The sequence below is a fragment of the Dendrobates tinctorius genome, unplaced genomic scaffold (assembly GCF_039654945.1).
Source record: "Dendrobates tinctorius isolate UK_male_01 unplaced genomic scaffold, ASM3965494v1 ptg000011l, whole genome shotgun sequence".
Classification (NCBI taxonomy): Eukaryota; Metazoa; Chordata; class Amphibia; order Anura; family Dendrobatidae; genus Dendrobates; species Dendrobates tinctorius.
Genome location: NW_027361679.1, coordinates 36748932 through 36768567, shown reverse-complemented (window position 1 = coordinate 36768567; position 19636 = coordinate 36748932). Strand labels below are relative to the sequence as shown.

The window sequence follows — 19636 nt, the reverse complement described above, 5'->3', positions numbered from 1 at the left end:
CTCGTACTGTGAAGTTGCCTGACACTTTGGTTTTACTTGATTTGCTTACATTCTTAGGGTTTCTAGATTAGTCTCTCGTGTGTTGGAACACATTACATCCAACTTTGTAGACAGATTAGACTTTACCAAATTTTTCCGGTTGAACTTGACATACAATATTCGGCCTCATTCACATGAAAAAATGTTACGGGTGTCGTCAATGTTGTGCCCATCAGTGTGTCGTCAGGGGTTTTTCACAGAAAGATAAAGAAATAAATGAATTACAAAGAATCTCCTATCTCTATTCCAATGTTAAACACAGACTGCACACAGATGCCATCCGTGTGCTGCATGTGTTTTTTATTTTTATTGGCACTTTTCATCCGTGCTGCTGTAAATGGAAGAAAAAAAAAAAGGACATGTCTCCGTGTCATTTGCATGGACATGGGGTCCCCCAAAAACCTGGACTTGTGAACAGCACAATATATTACGGGTCCATGTTGTATCTGTGAAAAAAATGTATATACCGTAACCCGTGCATGCGAGATGGATGAGTTAATGAGGCTTACTGCAGGGTGGAATATACGTGTGTGTGTATATTATCTCACCATTGCGGAGATATTGGCAAAGTATTTGGCACATAATGTGTTAACTTTTTTCAAAGTGAGTGTTATCAGATAGATTTCACTGAAGGTGTGTACTTCTCGCTGTATGTTGCTGACTAATCATATGCAGGCAGTTACAATCAAAGGAAAGAAAAACACGCCCCAACCATAGCTTACAGCAGATTTCTCAGTGTGTGAGATGTAATCACATTTATATCTGCTGTACTACTCAAGCAACTTGTAATTGCTCTGCAGTGCGAACAGACTGTCATTACATCTTGCTCCTGCCTTTTCTCAACTACTGTGTGAGCCAGATCATGTTGGCCTTCTCCAATCTTCCTGTAGTGCATGTACAAGTTGAGCACAACAGACATAAGTGTGAGTGCTGACACACCTCCAGGCAGGTGGGTTTGGAAAATGCTAGGAGAGGAGAGTAGCTGATGGAAGGGTTTGTAATGTGACACTTCTAAACTGAGATGTACTTCTTCTCCCCCCCCACACTGACTCATGCAGGAGGTTAGACCAGGAGATCAGAGCTGTATCATTTCATCTCACACACTGAGAAACCTAAGCAATGGTGAGGACATGTATTTTGGGGATTTTCTTAATGTTGCTGCCTGCTTATGATTGGCCAGCAGCACACAGGGAGAAGGACACGTCCACAATGAAAACTGTCTGATAACATCCACTTGGATTTAGCTTTTTTAAACTCATTATGTGCCAAACATTGTGATTGCTAATATCTGCACAGAAAAGAAGCAAAAAATAGAGTTTAATTCCACTCGGCAGCCACTGTTATATTTTGCGCCCAGTTTAAAATGAAAAAATTGGTGAAAAGTCCTCTTTAAATAAGACATTATGGAGTGCGCCAAAGTAGAGTGTATAGATATTTTACTCTGTCCTAAAATTTGAGAAATACTAAATAATTCTCCAGTCAGGTGCAGCCATTGAGGATATCCCGCAGTGATGACGTCTGGTCCATCTCTAAGACAGTTTTTCCATACCTGAGGAGTAAATTTTTGCTATTCATAGCTAATGCACAAAAAGCTATCCCAAAATGGCATCGTTAAAAAAGTCAACTCAAGCCGCAAAAAATAAGCCCTGTCCCAGCCCTAGGTACTGAAAAATGAAACCGCTACGCGTCTGAGAAAATGGCAACATAAACAAAATTGTTTTTCACCTCTTAAATTAAAAAAAAAAACGGTGTGTTTGTTTGGTATCTGAGTACTCTTACTGACCTGGGGAATCAGAATGCCAGGTCAGTTTTACCATATACTGAACTTGGTAAATAAAACAAATTGTGGAATTGCGCTTTTTTTTTTTTTTTTTGTAACTTTACCATACTTGGAACATTTTTTTTTCTTTGACCATTTTCCAGTACACTGTATGGTAAAATGAATGGCGTTATTGAAAAGTAGAAATCGTTCCACATAAAAACAAGTGGTCACATGGCTAAATTGATGGAAAAATTAAAAAGTTATGACTCTTGGAAAAAGCAGAGGAACAAACGAAAGCCCAAAAGCAGAAAATCACAAGGTCTAAAAAGGAGTTAAAGGGGAATTTACGGAAAAAAAACCCACGTTAACCCCTATCCATAGTACGGGGGATAACTTGCTTATTGCTAGGGGTCTGACCTCGCCAACCTGAGCTCGGCATCCCCATCTTGATGGCTTCAAGCAGAGGTGCTCCATTCATTGTCCATAGAACTGCTGGAGAAGGTTAATTACAGCGCTTGTCTTTCTCACGCACACCTGTAGACCATGAATGACTAGAGGTCAAGCATACAAGTTGCAGAGCCCCAATCCCTAGCCTATGAATAGAAGATAACTTTTAGAATTTTAGCCAATTGATATTTACAGAATGTAAAGAGAACCGGTCACCAGAAAACCCCTATTAACCTGCAGATATGGGACTAATCTGCAGGTTAATAGTGTTACGAAGCTGCCTAATGCTTTGGGGAGAAAATGTAGTTTTTTTTCCCTCTGGCAGCGTTCCGGTTTCAATCACGGGCGGCGCCAGTGCCGGTTCAGTCATCGCTCTGAGTATACAGATCGGCAGCAGTAAGTGCGCCCCGGCCCTGACTGACACTCTTCTACATTAGGGCCAGCTGTCAGTCGGGGTCGGGGCACTGTCACAGCTGCCAATCTGTATACTCAGAGCGATGGCTGGACCGAAATGCTGCCAGTGAGAATAAAGTTAATTTTCTTCCCCAGCGGCGTCCGGCTAAGTGCATGTGCCAGGCATGTTGGTGACTATAATAACCTGCAGATTAACCCCATGCAGATGTATCTGGTCTCAGGTCCCCTTTAAAGTTAGAGCAAGGTAGATTGATACTGAACTTTTATTGTCCCCGTCAGGCGGAGATCTGACAAGGAAGCAATGCAGGTTTGTTTAGTGATCATTCTATGAGAAGAGATCCTTCAGAGTGGAGACTGCTTCATGAAAAAGCAAATAAAACCCAGTAAAACTTTGTAATTGTGAGACAGCTATTTCCATACATGTGTCTTATCATGCAGCCTGAAACTGTGGGATTTTATAGCATAAATGGAGAAATAAAATGTGACTCGGATAAATAGCTTTCCAAGGTGAAGCAGACGGGCACTGTTCGTCATCTGCGGGTTATGATGCTGCAGTGTGACTTCCTCCAAATGACTTCAGAGTGAATGTTTAGCTGCACTTGATAATTCTTTGCCAGGTAGATTGCTTCGCTTTAATAGCTCACCATAGTATAGCATTGCCTCCTATCATTTGTGACCACTAACTAGGTCACACGAAGTTCACCAGCCATCTCTGCTTCCACAGTCCCATAGTGTTCTAGGAGGAGTGATTACATACATGCAGGTACGGACTGGGGCTGCAATTCAGCCCTGCCATTTGAAATCACACAGGCCCATGCTGTCCTCGCCCCCCAGCACCAGATGGGATATATTACTAATATTACCCTGGATGGAGGAAAGGAAGATTTACTACAAGACCAATATTTCTAATGATACCCATGGCCTGCTGGGGTAAGTGACGGAGATTTTGTGCTCCATCAGAACTCTTAACAGTATGGGTGTCTTGAGAACACTGATTCGGTTAAAAATGTAGCAGACAAGGCAGCCCACAACCAGAAAGGCCCTACTGGCATTTGCCAGAATTGCCAGATGGCCAGTCCGGCCCTGCATGCATGTCACAAACTCTGGCGCAGGTGAAGAGATCTAGTGGTCAGATCTTCCAAAGCAAGAATGGTATTTGTTTCATGGATGTGTAAGACCGGCCTGAGGCTGAACTTCAGGCGAGTGCAGGAGCTGCCTGCTATTTCCAAGTACTAGTTTGGTCAGAGCAGTGCATGCTGTGATTTTTCTCTATGCGGACTATTGATCAGTATTGAAAATAGTCTATATGCACTGGGACTCTTGTTATACTGGGTTAGTGTGCTATCTGTGTGGTCCAGAGCACACTAATGTATTAGGGTATGTTTCCACATTCAGGGTTACATCCGGATTAGCTGCGGATTGAACGCTGTGTACAGCCGCAGAGTTCAGTCCGCAGCGTCCAGATGTTACAGCATAGTGGAGGGGATTTTATGAAATTCCGTTTCCACTATGTGTGCGAACACGCATCCGGCAGCCCTGCATTTCCGGACATACGGCATGTCTGTTTACCTTGCGGCGACACTCTGTCTCCGCAAGGTAAACATAGTCCTATGTATAGGATGCGGCAATTCCGGATGTGTTCAGTGAGCACATTCGAAATCACCACGCGTACAGAAAGGGGCGGCGCTTTGGGCGGAGCGGGGTTTTTCTTACAGGGGGGTTCACACGTTGAGTCTGCAGTGCATTTTTGGCCATAAATGCTGCAAAAACTGTATTTTTGCTGTAATTTCAGAAAACTGAAGAACAAAAATGGCTGCAACGGGTGAACTCAATAGTTCTAATCGTTACCCTTTCAGGCTTGATGCTCAAAGCAAAATTTTGTATTTTTTAACCGTCCAAATAACATTATTTTTAGATATCTTCTAATTCTGCATTTTATTGTATTTACTTTTTGCCTTTTTTTCTCACTTATGGGACTAAGAGCTACACGGAGCTACATATAGAAATGACTGACAGCCTGTAAGATGAATGACATCGGTGATCTGTAAGCAGAGCCATCCCCTCAGCATGACTCATAGCACCCTATTTACGGGGGGGGAGTCCATGACCTCAATATTGACCATATAGAGGGTTCTATTGCACCTGCTTGAATACCGGAGCAGCACTTCAGCATTCGGGAACACAGTGTTCAACTTGTCCAATCCCAGGTGTAAAGATATTTAACTAAAATAAGTATATATGGTGATCACAGTGGAGGGAGTGACCGACAGCTCAATCACTTGATATGGATGCTGACAGATTCTCCAGACTTATTGGTTCAACATATCTTCTGTAGTTTTTCACATTCAAGCACAGCTGTGTACAGTGAGGACCATCCGAGAGTCTCCTGGAAAGAAGGCTCTAGAGCCTTAGTGGGGGAAATACACGTGTAAATTTCCAAGTGTGGACACATCTGGTCATGTAGTAGAAGTATGTCCTCTGTTCCATAGTTTAGGTATGGGATGTTTATTGACTGTATGTATTTTAGATCTGTTAAATGTATAAATATTTTTGAGTCTAAGTTAATTATTAGAAGTCTTCACGAATGGTGTTGGCTTATTAAACTGCATAGTGAATTCTGTACCTTGTGCCCTTATGTGGTTGATGTAAAAAATTGCTCATCACATATATTCGCCTGGTTCCAGTGATTCCATTTTATTAAAATCAACCAAGTCCAGCATTTTAATGCTTGTAAATGACAGAGTTGTTGGGTCCGGTGGCCTGTAATTATTCCCTCACCGATGACACTTGTGTATAGAGGGGAACAATGCCCATCCTGTTGGGATACTTAATTGAGGAGACACAGAGATGGCCTGTCTCTCTTGTGTGTGTGTGTGTGTGTGTGTGTGTGTATATATATATATTCAGAGCTTCTAGAAGCAGCAGTCAGTTGTTCTCCGTCTTTGGGGGCCGATCCTGTGATGTCTTCTCAGTTACTTGGTTTTGTCTTGTCTCTGGTGAAGCCAAAATCCGATTTCTGTAATTCGAGCATTCAGTTTGGTACTCCCACTTCATATACAAGGTTTGAACTGGCTGAACTTGCTAGAAAAGGTACGGTCGCTAAGTTCCCCTCTAGATGTATTGTCCACATGTGTCTCGATTGATTTCTTTGCAGCAAAACAAGACGGGTTTATTGGGCCTGGCATACCGGCTATGGATATGTTCTTTAATCTGTGGCCTGGTAACTATGGATATCTTTAATTCTGGTAAACGGGGCACTAATGCCTGCATAAACGGGACAGAGCGAGTTTAATTGTAACTAAGACAGTTACTAATTCCAGGTTTATAGTTAACGAATATCTATGTGCAGAGCCAACAAGGGCTCCACATCAAGGTGTAAACTAAGCTTATAAAGCTCACAATTTGCTCAAAAAGATACGAAAGTTATGATATTTTTTTTTTTTTTTTTTTGCATCATAGTTGCCAAAAACTGAAAAGTGAGTGTGGTGAACAACTTTTTAGACAGATTTGTTAAGCGTTACCCCGGAAAATGTTGTAACTTTTGCCATAAATCTGCAGCTGCTCATAGGAAAATAAAGTAAATGTCATTTTAGGGTAGTCTAAAATTTCACCTAATTAATTAAATGGCGTTCACATTTTAATACCATCTTTTTTGCAATTTTACTCCAGTGATCTTTTTTTATTTGGTGTAATAAACTGCCCAAGTATGTTTTATATGTTTTTCTTTCTTTCTCTCTAGATCCCAATTATCTCATGGCCAACGAACGAATGAATCTCATGAATATGGCCAAGCTGAGTATAAAGAGCTTGATTGAGTCTGCTCTAAATCTGGGTCGGACCCTGGATTCTGACTATGCACCTCTGCAGCAGTTCTTTGTGGTGATGGAGCACTGCCTGAAACATGGATTAAAGGGTAAGAAGTCGGCCACCTGGTCCCATTTTCTGGTCGAGCTAGCGTGTCTGCTAGCTTTACATGACGTGGTTAGAAAGCTGAAGAGATTGTAATTGTAGTATTGTGTTTGCTAGCTAAGAAGACGTTTCTAGGGCAGAATAAATCTTTCTGGGGACCTTTGGAGCTAGTGGAAAAACTGGTACCCGAAGCTGCAGAGATCACAGCTAGTGTGAAGGACCTACCTGGTCTCAGGTAAGTGATGTGCCTGCATTACCTGTGCATTCACTTAATAAAGGCAGTCGCTGTGCCTGGGAGTCTATCTCTTGACTGGTGGGGCACCTGGGCCTAAATGTCTTTTTAATGTAGTATTTTTATTACCTGCTCTCTTGTTGACAGAACACCCGTGGGCAGAGGTCGCGCTTGGCTGCGCTTAGCATTGATGCAGAAAAAGCTCTCGGAGTACATAAAAGCTCTAATTAACAGGAAGGACCTCTTGAGGTAATATTACAATTGATTTTCTTCTGATAGGGACAACATGCATGTCTAATCTTATCAGGAGCCTGTTTATATAGACAGGTTTGGACTTCATATGGAAATGTTGGTTTTGGTTGTTGTTGGAGTCCACAGTGCAGCTTGTAGATCTGTCTAATATTTCATTCACGGGGTCCAATCAAAAATGACCCGTGTGTTAAAAAGGAAATGTGTGTAGCTCCATATTCTATTTTCATTACGGAATTTCAAAATGTGCACCCTAAAGGGAACCGGTCACCAGGTTTTTGCTACCTCATCTGAAAGCATGTACGGGCATAGCCCCTGAATCCATTGATGTATCACTCACTGTTTTGCATGCTGTTGTCTTGAGAAAATCTATGTTTTATTTAATGCAGATCTACCAATTTTGGTGAGCACTTTATAACCCCGCCCTCACTACTGATTGGCAACTTTCTATGTGCACTGTGCATAGGCAGGAAGCTGCAAATCAGTGGTGGGGGCGGGGATATACAGAGCTCATGAATATGGAGGACTACATGGCAGCAGGTGTAGTAGCTCTAGTCCTGCTCATAAGTGGTTTTTATCAAAAGTACAGCATGCAGCCAGGTAAGTGACATTACACACATTCACAGTAAGTTACATTGTGCTGTTCTCAGATTGGCTGACATAAGTCTGGTGACAGATTACTTTTAAAGGGGCTGTAAGCCTGGAAGTGGGCTGTATACTGCTTTCTAATGAAGTTGTCCTCTCCATTAAATTGAAGAGCTGAGGACTCCTCTCTAATTGTTTAACATGCCAATTTCCTGGCTTACAGTGGATGGCAGAAAGGTGAATATTACAGATTTGGAATCTGATTACAGGTTTTAAGCATTTTCCGAGGTTACACCATGTTAAAACTTCATGAGTGATTATTACATGAGGACAGGAACTGTAATGCCACCTATTGGAAGTAGCAATGCTAAAAGTCCATATTGACCCTTTAACGAGCCTTCCCACATGACGTAGGATAAGAAGCCAAGCCAGAAATTCCACTTCCTTTCCGAAGAGGTATTTACATATTTAAATTCCCTGAGGCGCACTGCAAGGCCTAGAAGTCTCCTTACACAGGCTTGTCACTTTCCACAAGCAGAAATGCTCCCCCTTAGACCATCTATTATATGACTGTACGGAAGCCATTTCAGTAAATTACTTGCACTTCCTGAGTATATTGGCTTGTGACCACCACTGCTAATAGTAGTCAGGGATGCATCTCCGGCTGTAATTACAAGTACCACATATACCAAGGAAGCAGGTGCAGAGAGCAGGATGGCACGGCAGTACAGCAAGTGTTCTCATTTATTCATCATGAATTGTTTATCACACAGCTAATGGGGGGTCAGCATGGCCTCTACGCTACCCAGAACTGGGGTTCGAGAAGTAAATTTTATTCTGATATCTTCAGTCATAAAATAAATAAACCTGGAGATGCAATAATTCCATACGTAGTTTTGCAGCTGTGCTGTCTAGTTATTAATGAAATTTAAAAAAAAAAGTATTTTCCGAAAACATTTAGGCTGTGTTCTCACACAGCGGTTTTTTTTGCGTTTTCCCCACGGATTTACCAAAAAACTTAAAAGAAGCTTCCCATTCATTTTAATGCATTTTGCACTTTTTGTGCATATTGATGCGTTTTTTACCGCGGAAAAAACGCAGCATGCTCATTAATTTCGCGTTAAATTCCGCATTTCTGGCTATTTTCTATGTGTCTGGGGACGCACGCGTTTTCTGGGAAGGAGTCCTGTTTTTATGCAGAAATTTTCTGCATACGTGTGCACATAGCCTTAGTGTTCGGTTAAAGTGTGATTAAATATAACAGTTGTACAATTGTTCTGGAACTTGCTGCACATCAGACCACCTACATCCTGCATTGTGTTTGCATCGGGGTATTCTGGCGTTTGCCAATTTTGCCTTGTCGTTGCAGTGAGTTCTATGAGCCCAACGCACTAATGATGGAAGAAGAAGGGGCTATTATTTCTGGCCTTTTAGTTGGACTCAATGTGATTGATGCCAATTTTTGTATGAAAGGGGAAGACCTTGATTCACAGGTATGCAATTCAAGCTTTGTAGAAAAAGCAGTCTCATTATTGCAAAGTGGGACATCTCTCCAAAACCTTGTGCACTTTACTGATAACTGTGTTGAGAATTATATTGTGTCTTTAGAAAAATCACTGTGAGGAGAGGACAGAGATCTGTAAGAAGTAAAAGATGCTGTTTTTGCTCACTTTCAGGTTGGAGTTATTGATTTTTCGATGTACTTAAAAGAAGGTCCTATTGCCAAGTGCAGTGAAGAGTAAGTGAGCGATAAGCAGCTAAGAATGTGATAATTGCCATTTCTGTTGAAATCCACTGAGTTGCTAGTACATTTCTATTAATAAGGGCATATTGTACATCACTGTATTTGGAGACACAAGATGGCGAGAATTAGAGGTAATCTATTAGACGTTTGCCTTTTCACAAATGTCAGATTTGGAGATTTACAGATTTCTGCCCGGTTAACGTTGGGTCCGTTGTATGATTATGAATACATTGATTTCACATACCATTCCTGATCATTGAAGATTGTGTTCAATTGTGAACATGTCATACTTTTTGTAGAATGAAAGACTTTTTAGCTACAGTTTTTTTTTGTTTTTTTTTCTAAAAAGTGCATGCGTCTTATGATCCAGAGGCAGCTTCATATGATGGAGGAAAACACTCACCCAGCGTCCTTCCTGATCTCTGAGAGAACTGCTCTCTACTTTCCGGCCCCACACTGATCTATTTGAGCTATCTGATCGGTGTGAGGCAGGGTGGAAAGCTGCAGGGACCTGCACGTCAGTAAGGGTATGTGCATCTGCAGACAATCTCCTGGCAGAAAACGCAGGGTAAAACGCATGCTGTTTTCCAGCGGATTTGATGCAGATACCTTGCGGTTTTCCTGCGGATTATAGTGCATTTTGGATGTGCGGATTTCTTGTTAACTTTGTCCCTTGTGATTCTGGAGAGGGGGAGAGAGAGAGAGATTCTAGAGTGAAACCGCAGCTGCGGATCCACAGAAGCAATTGACGTGCTGCGGAAAATAAAACGCAGGAAATCTGCACGGAATGTTCTGCACCATGTGCACAGCGGGTTTTGTTTTCCATAGGTTTACATGGTACTGTAAACCGCATGGAAAACTGCTGCAAATCCGCAGGGCCAAATCCACAACATTTGCACGTACCCTAAGGCTGCACAGATGCTGCAGGTCCTGTGACCAGCCACATGCCTGACAAGTGTCACCATGTGTACTTCGTGTGCAGCAAAGAGATGGGTGTGTGCAAACATTTGTGTCTGTGTGCGTTGCAGAGAAACTCTCTAACAATAGATCTGCTACTTCCGCATTAAAATGAGCGATTACTCCACTATAAAACATTAAAAGTTCCCTTTTTGGTGTAAATAAATGACCTAAAAATGCCACCCTTGACTTCAGTGTCACAGTATATGAGATCCAGGGTGGAATGACGCGCACACGTACTGTCTTACCGACAGCCGTTTATTGACATTCAACGAGACACATGTATAACTGAATCTTTCGAGCCTGAGGCTAGTCACTAGTAAGCAGCACTGGATTTGTCTTTCTATCTGTGAAATTTTACTTCTAATTTTAGCTTAAAAAAATGGACTACTTATGTGTGATGGCATCGCTTTACCAGGCTTTCACAAAAGATCTATTCTATGATGTGTGTGCCACGCTAAAATCATAGTGAATTAGTCATGATGTACCCTTAAACAACATGGCTCCAGCGCCATTACATTTTCCTACTAATGTCTTTAAAGGGAACCTGTCATGTAAAATAATTACAGTTAGCGCCTGGAATATTTGGACAGTGACTGAAACTTTGTGATTTGCGCCTTGCGTGCCACTATTTCAGATTAAAAATGAAAAGTCTGAGAAGCATTTGAAGTGTAGACTTTTAGCTTAAATGAAAGGGGTTGAGCAAAATATCCTGTGAAATGTTTAGGAATTGCCACCTTTTTTCTACAAAGCCTTTTCATTTCAAAGGCTCAAAAGTAATTGAACAAATTAACATTACCATAAAAATAAAATGTTCATTTGTAATACTTTGTAGAGAATCCTTTGAAGACCATGACTGCCTGAAGTCTGGGAGCCATGGACGTCACCAAACACTGAGTATTCTCATTCATGATGCTTTGCCAGGCGTTTACTGCAGCTGATTTTAGTTGTTAACTTCAGCCCAGTAACCCCTTTAGGACCTTGGATGTATAGGTACGTCCAAGGTAGTTTCCATGCCCTGTTAGAGGCACATGACAGCTGATCAAATTAACGATCTTCTGCCGAGAAAGATGCTGGCTCAGTGCCAGAGTCCCCATCTTTGCCGGAACATGTGCTCATATGCCCTCTTAACAGCAGTGAGAGGAATCGGAATCCACCCATGGCTGTGAACATGTTAGTTACCACTGTCAATCTTTGACAGCAGCATTTAACTCACGCAAACCAGATGTGGTTCATAAGACATGCCCATTGGCGCCCATGTCACATGAATGCGGGGCGCTGATGGCTTATCATGACAGCCGGGAGTCTGCAGAAGGCCTGTGCCAGGCATTTATAGGAGATGAGCAGTTATGCTGCACATGCTATGTGTAGCACAGGCGATCGGAAGATCGCAGCTTCAAGTCTCCTAAAGAGACTATTGAAACCAGTAAAAAGGAGAAAAAAAGTTTTAAAAAATATTTAAAAACCGAAGTTCAAGTCACCCCCAATTTATCAAATTATAAAGTAAATTTATCCGATCGGTAAATGGCGTAACGAGAAAAAAAAAATCAAAACTCCAGAGTTGCGTTATTTTGATTGTCCCAACAATGCAATAAAATGCAGTAATGGGTGATCAAAACATGGTATCTACCCCAAAATGATATCAATAAAACCGTCTGCTCGCCACGCAAAAAATAAGCCCTCAACCCAGGCACAGATTCTGAATAATGGCAGCACTACGAGTCTCGGAAAATGGTGCCATTTATTTAATTGTACAAACTTTGGAATTTTTTTTCACCACTTAAATAACTAAGAACCTATACTCGTTTGGTATCTACGAACTCTTAATGACCTGGAGAATCATAATGGCAGGTCACCATTTAGTGAACATGATGAAGAAAAAAAATTGTGGAATTTTACCGCACTTGGAATTTTTGATGCAGGCTGTATAGTCGCATCATGCAACAATGCAGCCTGCCATCTAGATGTAGCAGAGCTAGACCCGTCGCCTGACAAATGGATTATTATCCTCTCTGCGGACAGGTGAGGAATATGATTGTTTATTATTTTAATTCTGTTACAGGGGACATTGGCTTCAGTGGACTGGGTGATGATGTGAATATGGTTTAATTTAGATTCATTAAAGGAGCTTGTTTTTCTTTCAGTTAAAGAACTTTATTCTGGGTGCGTGTGTTTTTTTTTTTTATATACAATATCAATATGGGGTTAGTAATGGGCGCGTCCCGGACTGTCTATGCTAACCTGTCCATTCCCCTCTGTACCATTGCCAGGTCCCACATCTTTCTACAAGCCTGGTTTTCTGGCCATTACTGCAGTGTAGTTCACTGCTGTGACCAGCAATTGGTAAAAGCGATCCATACAGCTAAAATTGTTTTTGTATTTTCAAGATCAAAACAGAAAGTTTGTGAGTCCTCATTCTGGCCTTGTAACTATCACTTTCCACAATTAGGTGGTGTAAAGAAAAGATAACTCTGTGTCGGACTCTGTGTCGGCAGCTGTTTTACTGACTGTCTGTACCCTCGGGATGTAATCCGCATAATCCAAAGCTGCACCAAATTCTGTGAATTTTGTTGAGTGCAGTGGCTAATTAACATAGATGATTTCACAAAATCATACCGACAGAATTGCTACTGTGATACAGTACACTTTTTCAGACAGGTAAATCTGCAGCATATATGCCCAAAAACAAAAATGTATCCTTGTATCCAGTGCTCATCCATGGTAGTAATTAGAAAGTAGCCATGTTAGGTTATTTTTTGCTAAAACTTTTTAAAAATGCTAATGGTATGTGCTCATGTTGTGTTTTTACCGTACCATCAAAGTTAATGAGATACTTGAACTCTGACTCACACATTGCTTATTTTTTACATGCAGATTTGAAGCTCTTTCTGCAGTGTGTCCATTTTTTCAGCTCTTTTTGCAGCGTTTCTCACCCATTTTAATGACTGGGAAAAAATGTATAAAAAAAATGCATAAAGCATGTTTTTTAATGTATCACTGTTTTTGATGCATAAAGTTCTGCAACAAGTATTTAATGTGTGCACATACTGTAAGGATAGCGGCTCTTAGTCATAGCCAAGTATATACTAGCAGCCAACTATGATGCATTTGTACTGCTTCTGTTTGTAAATGACTGTATTTTTGTTCTTTTTCTAGAGATGTCCAGATAACTGCTATATTAGATCAGAAGAATTATGTAGAAGAGCTTAACAGACAGTTAAGGTACAGTATATATATATATATATATATATATATGTAAAGGGATTGTCTAGCCATTAGGAAAAAATTCAGAAAACTGCTTAAAACAATCATTTCTCTTTCGCCTTATTGGGGGACACAGAGACCATGGGTGTATGCTGCTGCCACTAGGAGGCTGACACTATGCACAAAAAAAGGTTAGCTCCTCCTCCGCAGTGTACACCCCACCGACCGGCAGGGAATTCCTCAGTTTAGCTTAGCGTCAGTAGGAGGTGGACACGGGTCCTTCATTGGACCCAAATCTACCTCGATGTGCGTCGTTCCTTTTCAGGTCTTAGGAGGGATACAGTGTGAACAGTCACAACTGTACCCCCACAAAGAGGCTATGAGTACGGCGTGTACTGCCACCCCGTATACTCATAGTTCTCCGGGCGGACCACGGGCTCAGCACAGGTGACGTGCCAGCGAATACGGATGGTCCTTGCCCCCTGCCTCCCACCCACTCGCCCACCAGAGCCTGTCGGTTGGATGAGGCGCGAAGACGGAGAAGATGAACAGACAGCGTGGGATACAGAAGGTACCTTTATTGGACCGGAACAGGAAGATCACAGAGACGCCTGGTTGCGGCGCCAAAGTAGCGCCGCAGGTTATCAGCTGCTTGCGCCTCCCAGTCGCCGCATCTCTTTTGGCCCCAGTTGCGGTGCGGGCCTTCTCCACCCCACCGCCGGTATCCTTGCGAGGGTTGCATCTGGGAGCAGGGCTATGGCGGCGTCTTCTTTAGGGGCGGGCGCGGCTGCGCCGCAGTTCTTCCACGCCGCCCTGCGCTGACATGCGGCCGCCGTGTCGAATTTAGTCCCCGGCATCAGTTTGGGCCTTCGCGCCCGTCGCGGCCACGCCCCGTTCAGTCTCATAGGCCGGCCCGTTCCTAAGCCCTCCCACCGCCTCTTCAGGCTTGCGGCTGGGAAGGGGGGGGCGGGTTTTCCCTCTGGTGGAGGCGATTAGCTCCGCCTTTCTTCTTGCACAGAAACCGCGCTTTTGCTTCCTCACATCGGGCTGTCGCCATCTTTGCAGCCTGACAGCCGGAGACTAAAAGCAGAGGCCAGCGCTCCCTGTCGGTCCCTGGCCAGTTGCAAGAGCCTAATACACCTCTTTCGGGGTCACCAGACCGTGAGTACTTCTGCAACTGCAGACTGACATCCTACTCTGCCTTTCTGTCCCCCAGCCTTCCGGCATTTCCGCAGGTTTTCATCTTCTCTTCCTTCACCATGTCTAATTCTAAGTCTGATCGTGGCCGTCCGCCAGTCCCCACGGGCACCCTAGTCCAGTTCTTCGCATGCTCGTCTTGCAATCGCAAACTTCCCTGAGGTCAGCCTTCTCCCATCTGCCTGGACTGCAGTAATCCCGTTCAGCATGACCCCGTCCAGGAACCACCTATTGCGCCACGTGAAAGCGAACCACCCATTCCTGGCTGGGCCTCGTCTCTTTCACAATCTGTGGCAGACCTCCCCAGGGTGTCTCAGTCCCTAGTGGCCGTTCTTGATAAGTTGCCCCTGGACACTTCTGCAGGGTCCAGCAGGTCACAAGACATTCCATCTGAGCCAGCTAGCAGAAGCCGTAAAAGGCCCAGGCAGGATCTCCGGCCGGAATCCTCTCCTGGCCCCTCATCTGCACCTAGTCCTTCCCAGCAGTCGCCCTCCCGTGCCTCCTCACCCGAGTCAGGTGAAGCGTTCTCAGATATGTCTTCTGAAGGGATTGTAGAGCGGGAATCTGGCCAGGACGCGGACATGAAGGTTACAGTACAGAACCTCATTGCGGCGATTAACCACACCTTCGAAATATCTGACTCCCCTGCGAAATCCTCAGATCAGGAGGTTTCGTTCAGATGGGAGGAAACACCCTCCAGGGTATTTCCTTTTCATTCCGAGTTTGGAAAGATTTTTACCAGGGAAAGAGAAGCTCCGACCAGACGCTTTCAAAGAGGAAAGCGTCTCGGCGTACTGTACCCGTTTGCTAAAGAGCTCACGGACAACTGGTCTGCCTCTCCCTCGGTGGACCCGCTTGTGTCCAGACTTTCTAATAACACGGTTCTCCCGCTTTCAGGTGTGGCGTCTCTAAAGGATTCTAATGATAGGATTATAGAATCTCTAGCGAAGTCTGCCTTCGAAGCGGCTTCGATGGCGGTATGCCCAATCTTTGCTTCATCTTGGGCAGCAAAGGCCATAGCTACTTGGGCAGAGGATCTTCATCAGGGCATCCTAGAGAAAGCACAACCAGATCGATTGGCCGATCTCGCCAATCAGATTTCCCATGCGGGGTATTATCTGCTCTCTGCTTCTTTGGATGCCGCATCCTGCGCAGTTCAGGCGTCAAGCAACGTAGTGGCAATCCGACGTACAATTTGGCTCAAGGCCTGGCAGGCGGACTTGTCTTCAAAAAAGTCTCTTAATAATCTGCCTTTTCAGGGAGTGCGCCTCTTTGGATCCCAATTGGACCAAATTATTAAGGACGCCACCGGAGGCACGAGTTCTCTCCTGCCTCAGTCCAAGCCTCGGAGACTTCCACTAAGGCGTCAGTTTCGACCCTTTCGGGCTTACCGCCGTTTCAATACGGCGGAGACCTCCTCCAACCAACAAAGACCGCAGGCACGCCAAGATAGGAAGGAGGTTTCCTTCAGACCCACTCCCTCATGGCGATCCCACTCTTCACAGGGCAGACCATCCAGATCCGGATCTGGACGGTCCACATCAGCATGACTATCCTCGGACTCCCGAGGGTCCATTCCAATTGGGAGGTTGACTCTTGTTCTTCAAGGACGTCTGGCTGGCCTCAGTAGAGGACGCTTGGGTCAGGGAGGTTGTATCGTCAGGATATAAGATAGAGTTCGTCTCTCTTCCACGGGATCGTTTCTTCGAATCCCGTCCTCCAAAAGATCCAGCCTTGATCCCGGGGTTCTTTGCGGCCATCGCCTCTCTCCTCAGTTCCGGGGTGATTGTGCCCGTTCCCGAATCGGAGCGGTTCACAGGGTTTTATTCAAACCTATTCGTGGTGCCGAAAAAAGACGGGGAGGTCCGTCCCATCTTGGATCTCAAGCGGCTCAACAAGAGAGTCCGTCTTCGCCACTTCCGGATGGAGTCGGTTCGTTCGGTAATCGCTTCCATGGAGGAGCAGGAATTCATGTGTTCAATAGACATCCAAGATGCCTATCTACATGTTCCCATTTTCTCCGGACATCAGAAGTTCCTGCGTTTTGCGGTTCGCCAGGAACATTACCAGTTCGTCGCGCTGCCCTTCGGTCTCGCCACTGCTCCCAGAGTCTTCACGAAGATCATGGCTGCGTTGATGGCCCTGTTGAGGATCAGAGGTCTCGTTCTTTTTCCGTACCTCGACGATATCCTGATCAAAGCTCCCTCTTTTCAACAGGCGCGCCTAAGTTTGACGATCGTCCTAGACACTCTTTCCACTTTCGGGTGGATCGTCAACAGGAAAAAGTCCTGTCTGGTTCCTACTCAACGTCTTATGTTTCTGGGCCTACTGTTCGACACCCGTCGGTCAAGGGTCTTTCTCCCACAAGAGAAGATTCTCTCCCTGCAGCAGGATGTACGATCGCTGCAGACCACACGATTTCCGTCCCTCCGAACAACCATGAGGGTCCTGGGAAAGATAGTGGCGGAGATAGAGGCAGTTCCTTTTGCCCAATTTCACGCCAGACCTCTCTAACACGCCATTCTGTCGAGGTGGAACAGGTCGGCTCTGTCCCTGGATCGCCCTGTTTGTCTTTCATGCCGGATCAAGTGGTCACTCAACTGGTGGTTGACGTCACCTCTCATCTTCATGGGGCGGTCTTTTCTTCCCATTCACTGGCAGATTGTAACAACGGATGCCAGTCTCCTCGGCTGGGGTGCAGTGTTCCGCAATCACACTGTTCAGGGTCGTTGGTCAACTCAGGAATCAGCTCTGCCGATCAACGTCCTAGAGATACGAGCGATCCATCTGGCTCTCGTCCACTGGGAGAGGCTCCTCAGGGGCCTGCCTATCCGGATTCAGACAGACAATGCCACAGCGGTGGCATATGTCAACCGCCAAGGAGGGACACGGAGTGTCTCAGCCCTGGCAGAAGTGTCCAAGATCCTCCAGTGGGCAGAGATTTCGGTACCGACAATCTCCGCGGTACACATCCCCGGCGTAGACAACTGGGCCGCCGATTTTCTCTGCCGCGAGGGTCTCGCGGCAGGAGAGTGGTCCCTACATCCGGAGGTATTTCTTCAGCTTTGCCGTCGACGGGGAACCCCGGACGTAGATCTGCTAGCTTCTCGCCTCAACAGGAAAGTCCCACAGTTTGTATCCAGGGCTTGAGAACCTCTCGCAGTGGGCGCCGACGTTCTGGCCATTCCTTGGTCGCAGTTTGAGCTCCCCTGCCTCTTCTTCCCAAGCTGTTGAAGAAGATCAAAACAGAAGGGATTCCAGTTATTCTCATCGCCCCGAATTGGCCCAGAAGGTCTTGGTTCGTGGACATTGTTAACCTTCTCGCGGACGCCCCCTGGAAGCTTCCAGACAGGGCAGACCTGCTGTCTCAATGCCCGATTTGCCACGCCAATTCTCGGCCGCTCAATTTAACGGCGTGGCTGTTGAGACCGAGGTTTTGAAACGAGCAGGATTCTCCGGTCGAGTAATTCATACCATGATCCGAGCCAGGAAGCCATCATCTTCCAAAATTTATTACCGTACTTGGAAGGCCTATTTCACTTGGTGTGAGGCCAATAACATCGCGCCCATGTGCTTTTCGCTCCCTTCCGTTCTGGCGTTTCTTCAGGCAGGGCTGGATGCGGGGCTTGCTCTCAGTTCCTTGAAGGGTCAAGTTTCGGCGCTGTCCATTTTATTTCAGAAGACGTTGGCCTCCCTCCCTCAGGTCAAAACCTTTCTTCAGGGTGTGGCTCACACGGCTCCTCCGTACCGAGCGCCCATGAATCCATGGGATCTTAATTTGGTTCTTGAGGTTCTGCAAGGTTCTCCTTTTGAACCTCTCAGGGATGTTTCCCTTTCACTCCTTTCATGGAAGGTAGCTTTTCTGGTGGCCATCACTTCCATCCGGCGCGTGTCGGAATTAGCGGCTCTTTCTTGCCGCTCTCCTTTCTTGGTACTTCACCAGGACAAGGTAGTTCTACGGCCTCCGCCCTCTTTTCTTCCGAAGGTGGTGTCCTCCTTTCACCTCAATGAGGATATTGTTCTGCCGTCCTTCTGTCCGAGTCCAGCTCACCCTCGGGAGCGGTCCCTGAACAAGCTGGATCTGGTCAGGGCGATGAGAGTCTATCTGTCTAGGACGACTTCCTTGCGAAAGACAGACTCTCTTTTCATCATTCCAGATGGGGCGCGGAAAGGTCACCCGGCTTCCAAAGCTACTATTGCTCGCTGGATCAGAACGGCAAGTTTGGAGGCCTACCGGCTTAAGCATCGAGTGGCCCCTCCGGGGATCAGAGCGCACTCTACCCGGGCAGTGGGTGCTTCCTGGGCGGTACGCCACAGAGCCTCCGCGCTACAGCTTTGCAAAGCTGCAACCTGGTCATCGGTTCACACGTTTGTGAAATTCTACAAAGTCCACACCTACGCTTCGGCAGACGCCAGCCTAGGTAGAAGGATTCTGCAGGCAGCGGTGGTGGGTCCACTGGCCTGATGAAAGTTTGTTTCCCACCCCAGGGACTGCTTTGGGACGTCCCATGGTCTCTGTGTCCCCCAATAAGGCGAACGAGAAAACAGGATTTTTGGGTTGCTTACCGTAAAATCTGTTTCTCGGAGCCTTCATTGGGGGACACACCACCCTCCCATGTTCTACAGCTCCTGTTTTTACTTTGGTTGATTGGTTACAGTTGAGTTGTTTGTTCTGTTTTCAATCTATTGTTACTTCTCCTACTGCTTTCTCACTAACTGAGGAATTCCCTGCCGGTCGGTGGGGTGTACACTGCGGAGGAGGAGCTAACCTTTTTTTGTGCATAGTGTCAGCCTCCTAGTGGCAGCAGCATACACCCATGGTCTCTGTGTCCCCCAATGAAGGCTCCGAGAAACAGATTTTACGGTAAGCAACCCAAAAATCCTGTTTTGTTTTTTT

General features: G+C 45.3%; 1 protein-coding gene across 9 annotated transcripts in view; it reads left to right on the top strand.

Annotated features, from left to right (window-relative positions):
- The window catches only part of RUFY3 (RUN and FYVE domain containing 3), a 137468-nt gene that overhangs the window by 63972 nt on the left and 53860 nt on the right, over positions 1 to 19636 (top strand). For all 9 annotated transcript variants that reach the window (XR_012219612.1, XM_073541003.1, XM_073541013.1 and 6 more), the window contains 6 exons: positions 6402 to 6575; positions 6689 to 6806; positions 6951 to 7052; positions 9007 to 9130; positions 9314 to 9375; positions 13495 to 13560. Coding sequence is in view for 8 of the 9 variants with exons in the window: in XM_073541003.1 (XP_073397104.1) it covers positions 6402 to 6575; positions 6689 to 6806; positions 6951 to 7052; positions 9007 to 9130; positions 9314 to 9375; positions 13495 to 13560 (646 nt within the window). In the remaining variant the exon portion in view is untranslated. The remainder of the gene's footprint in view (positions 1 to 6401; positions 6576 to 6688; positions 6807 to 6950; positions 7053 to 9006; positions 9131 to 9313; positions 9376 to 13494; positions 13561 to 19636) is intronic.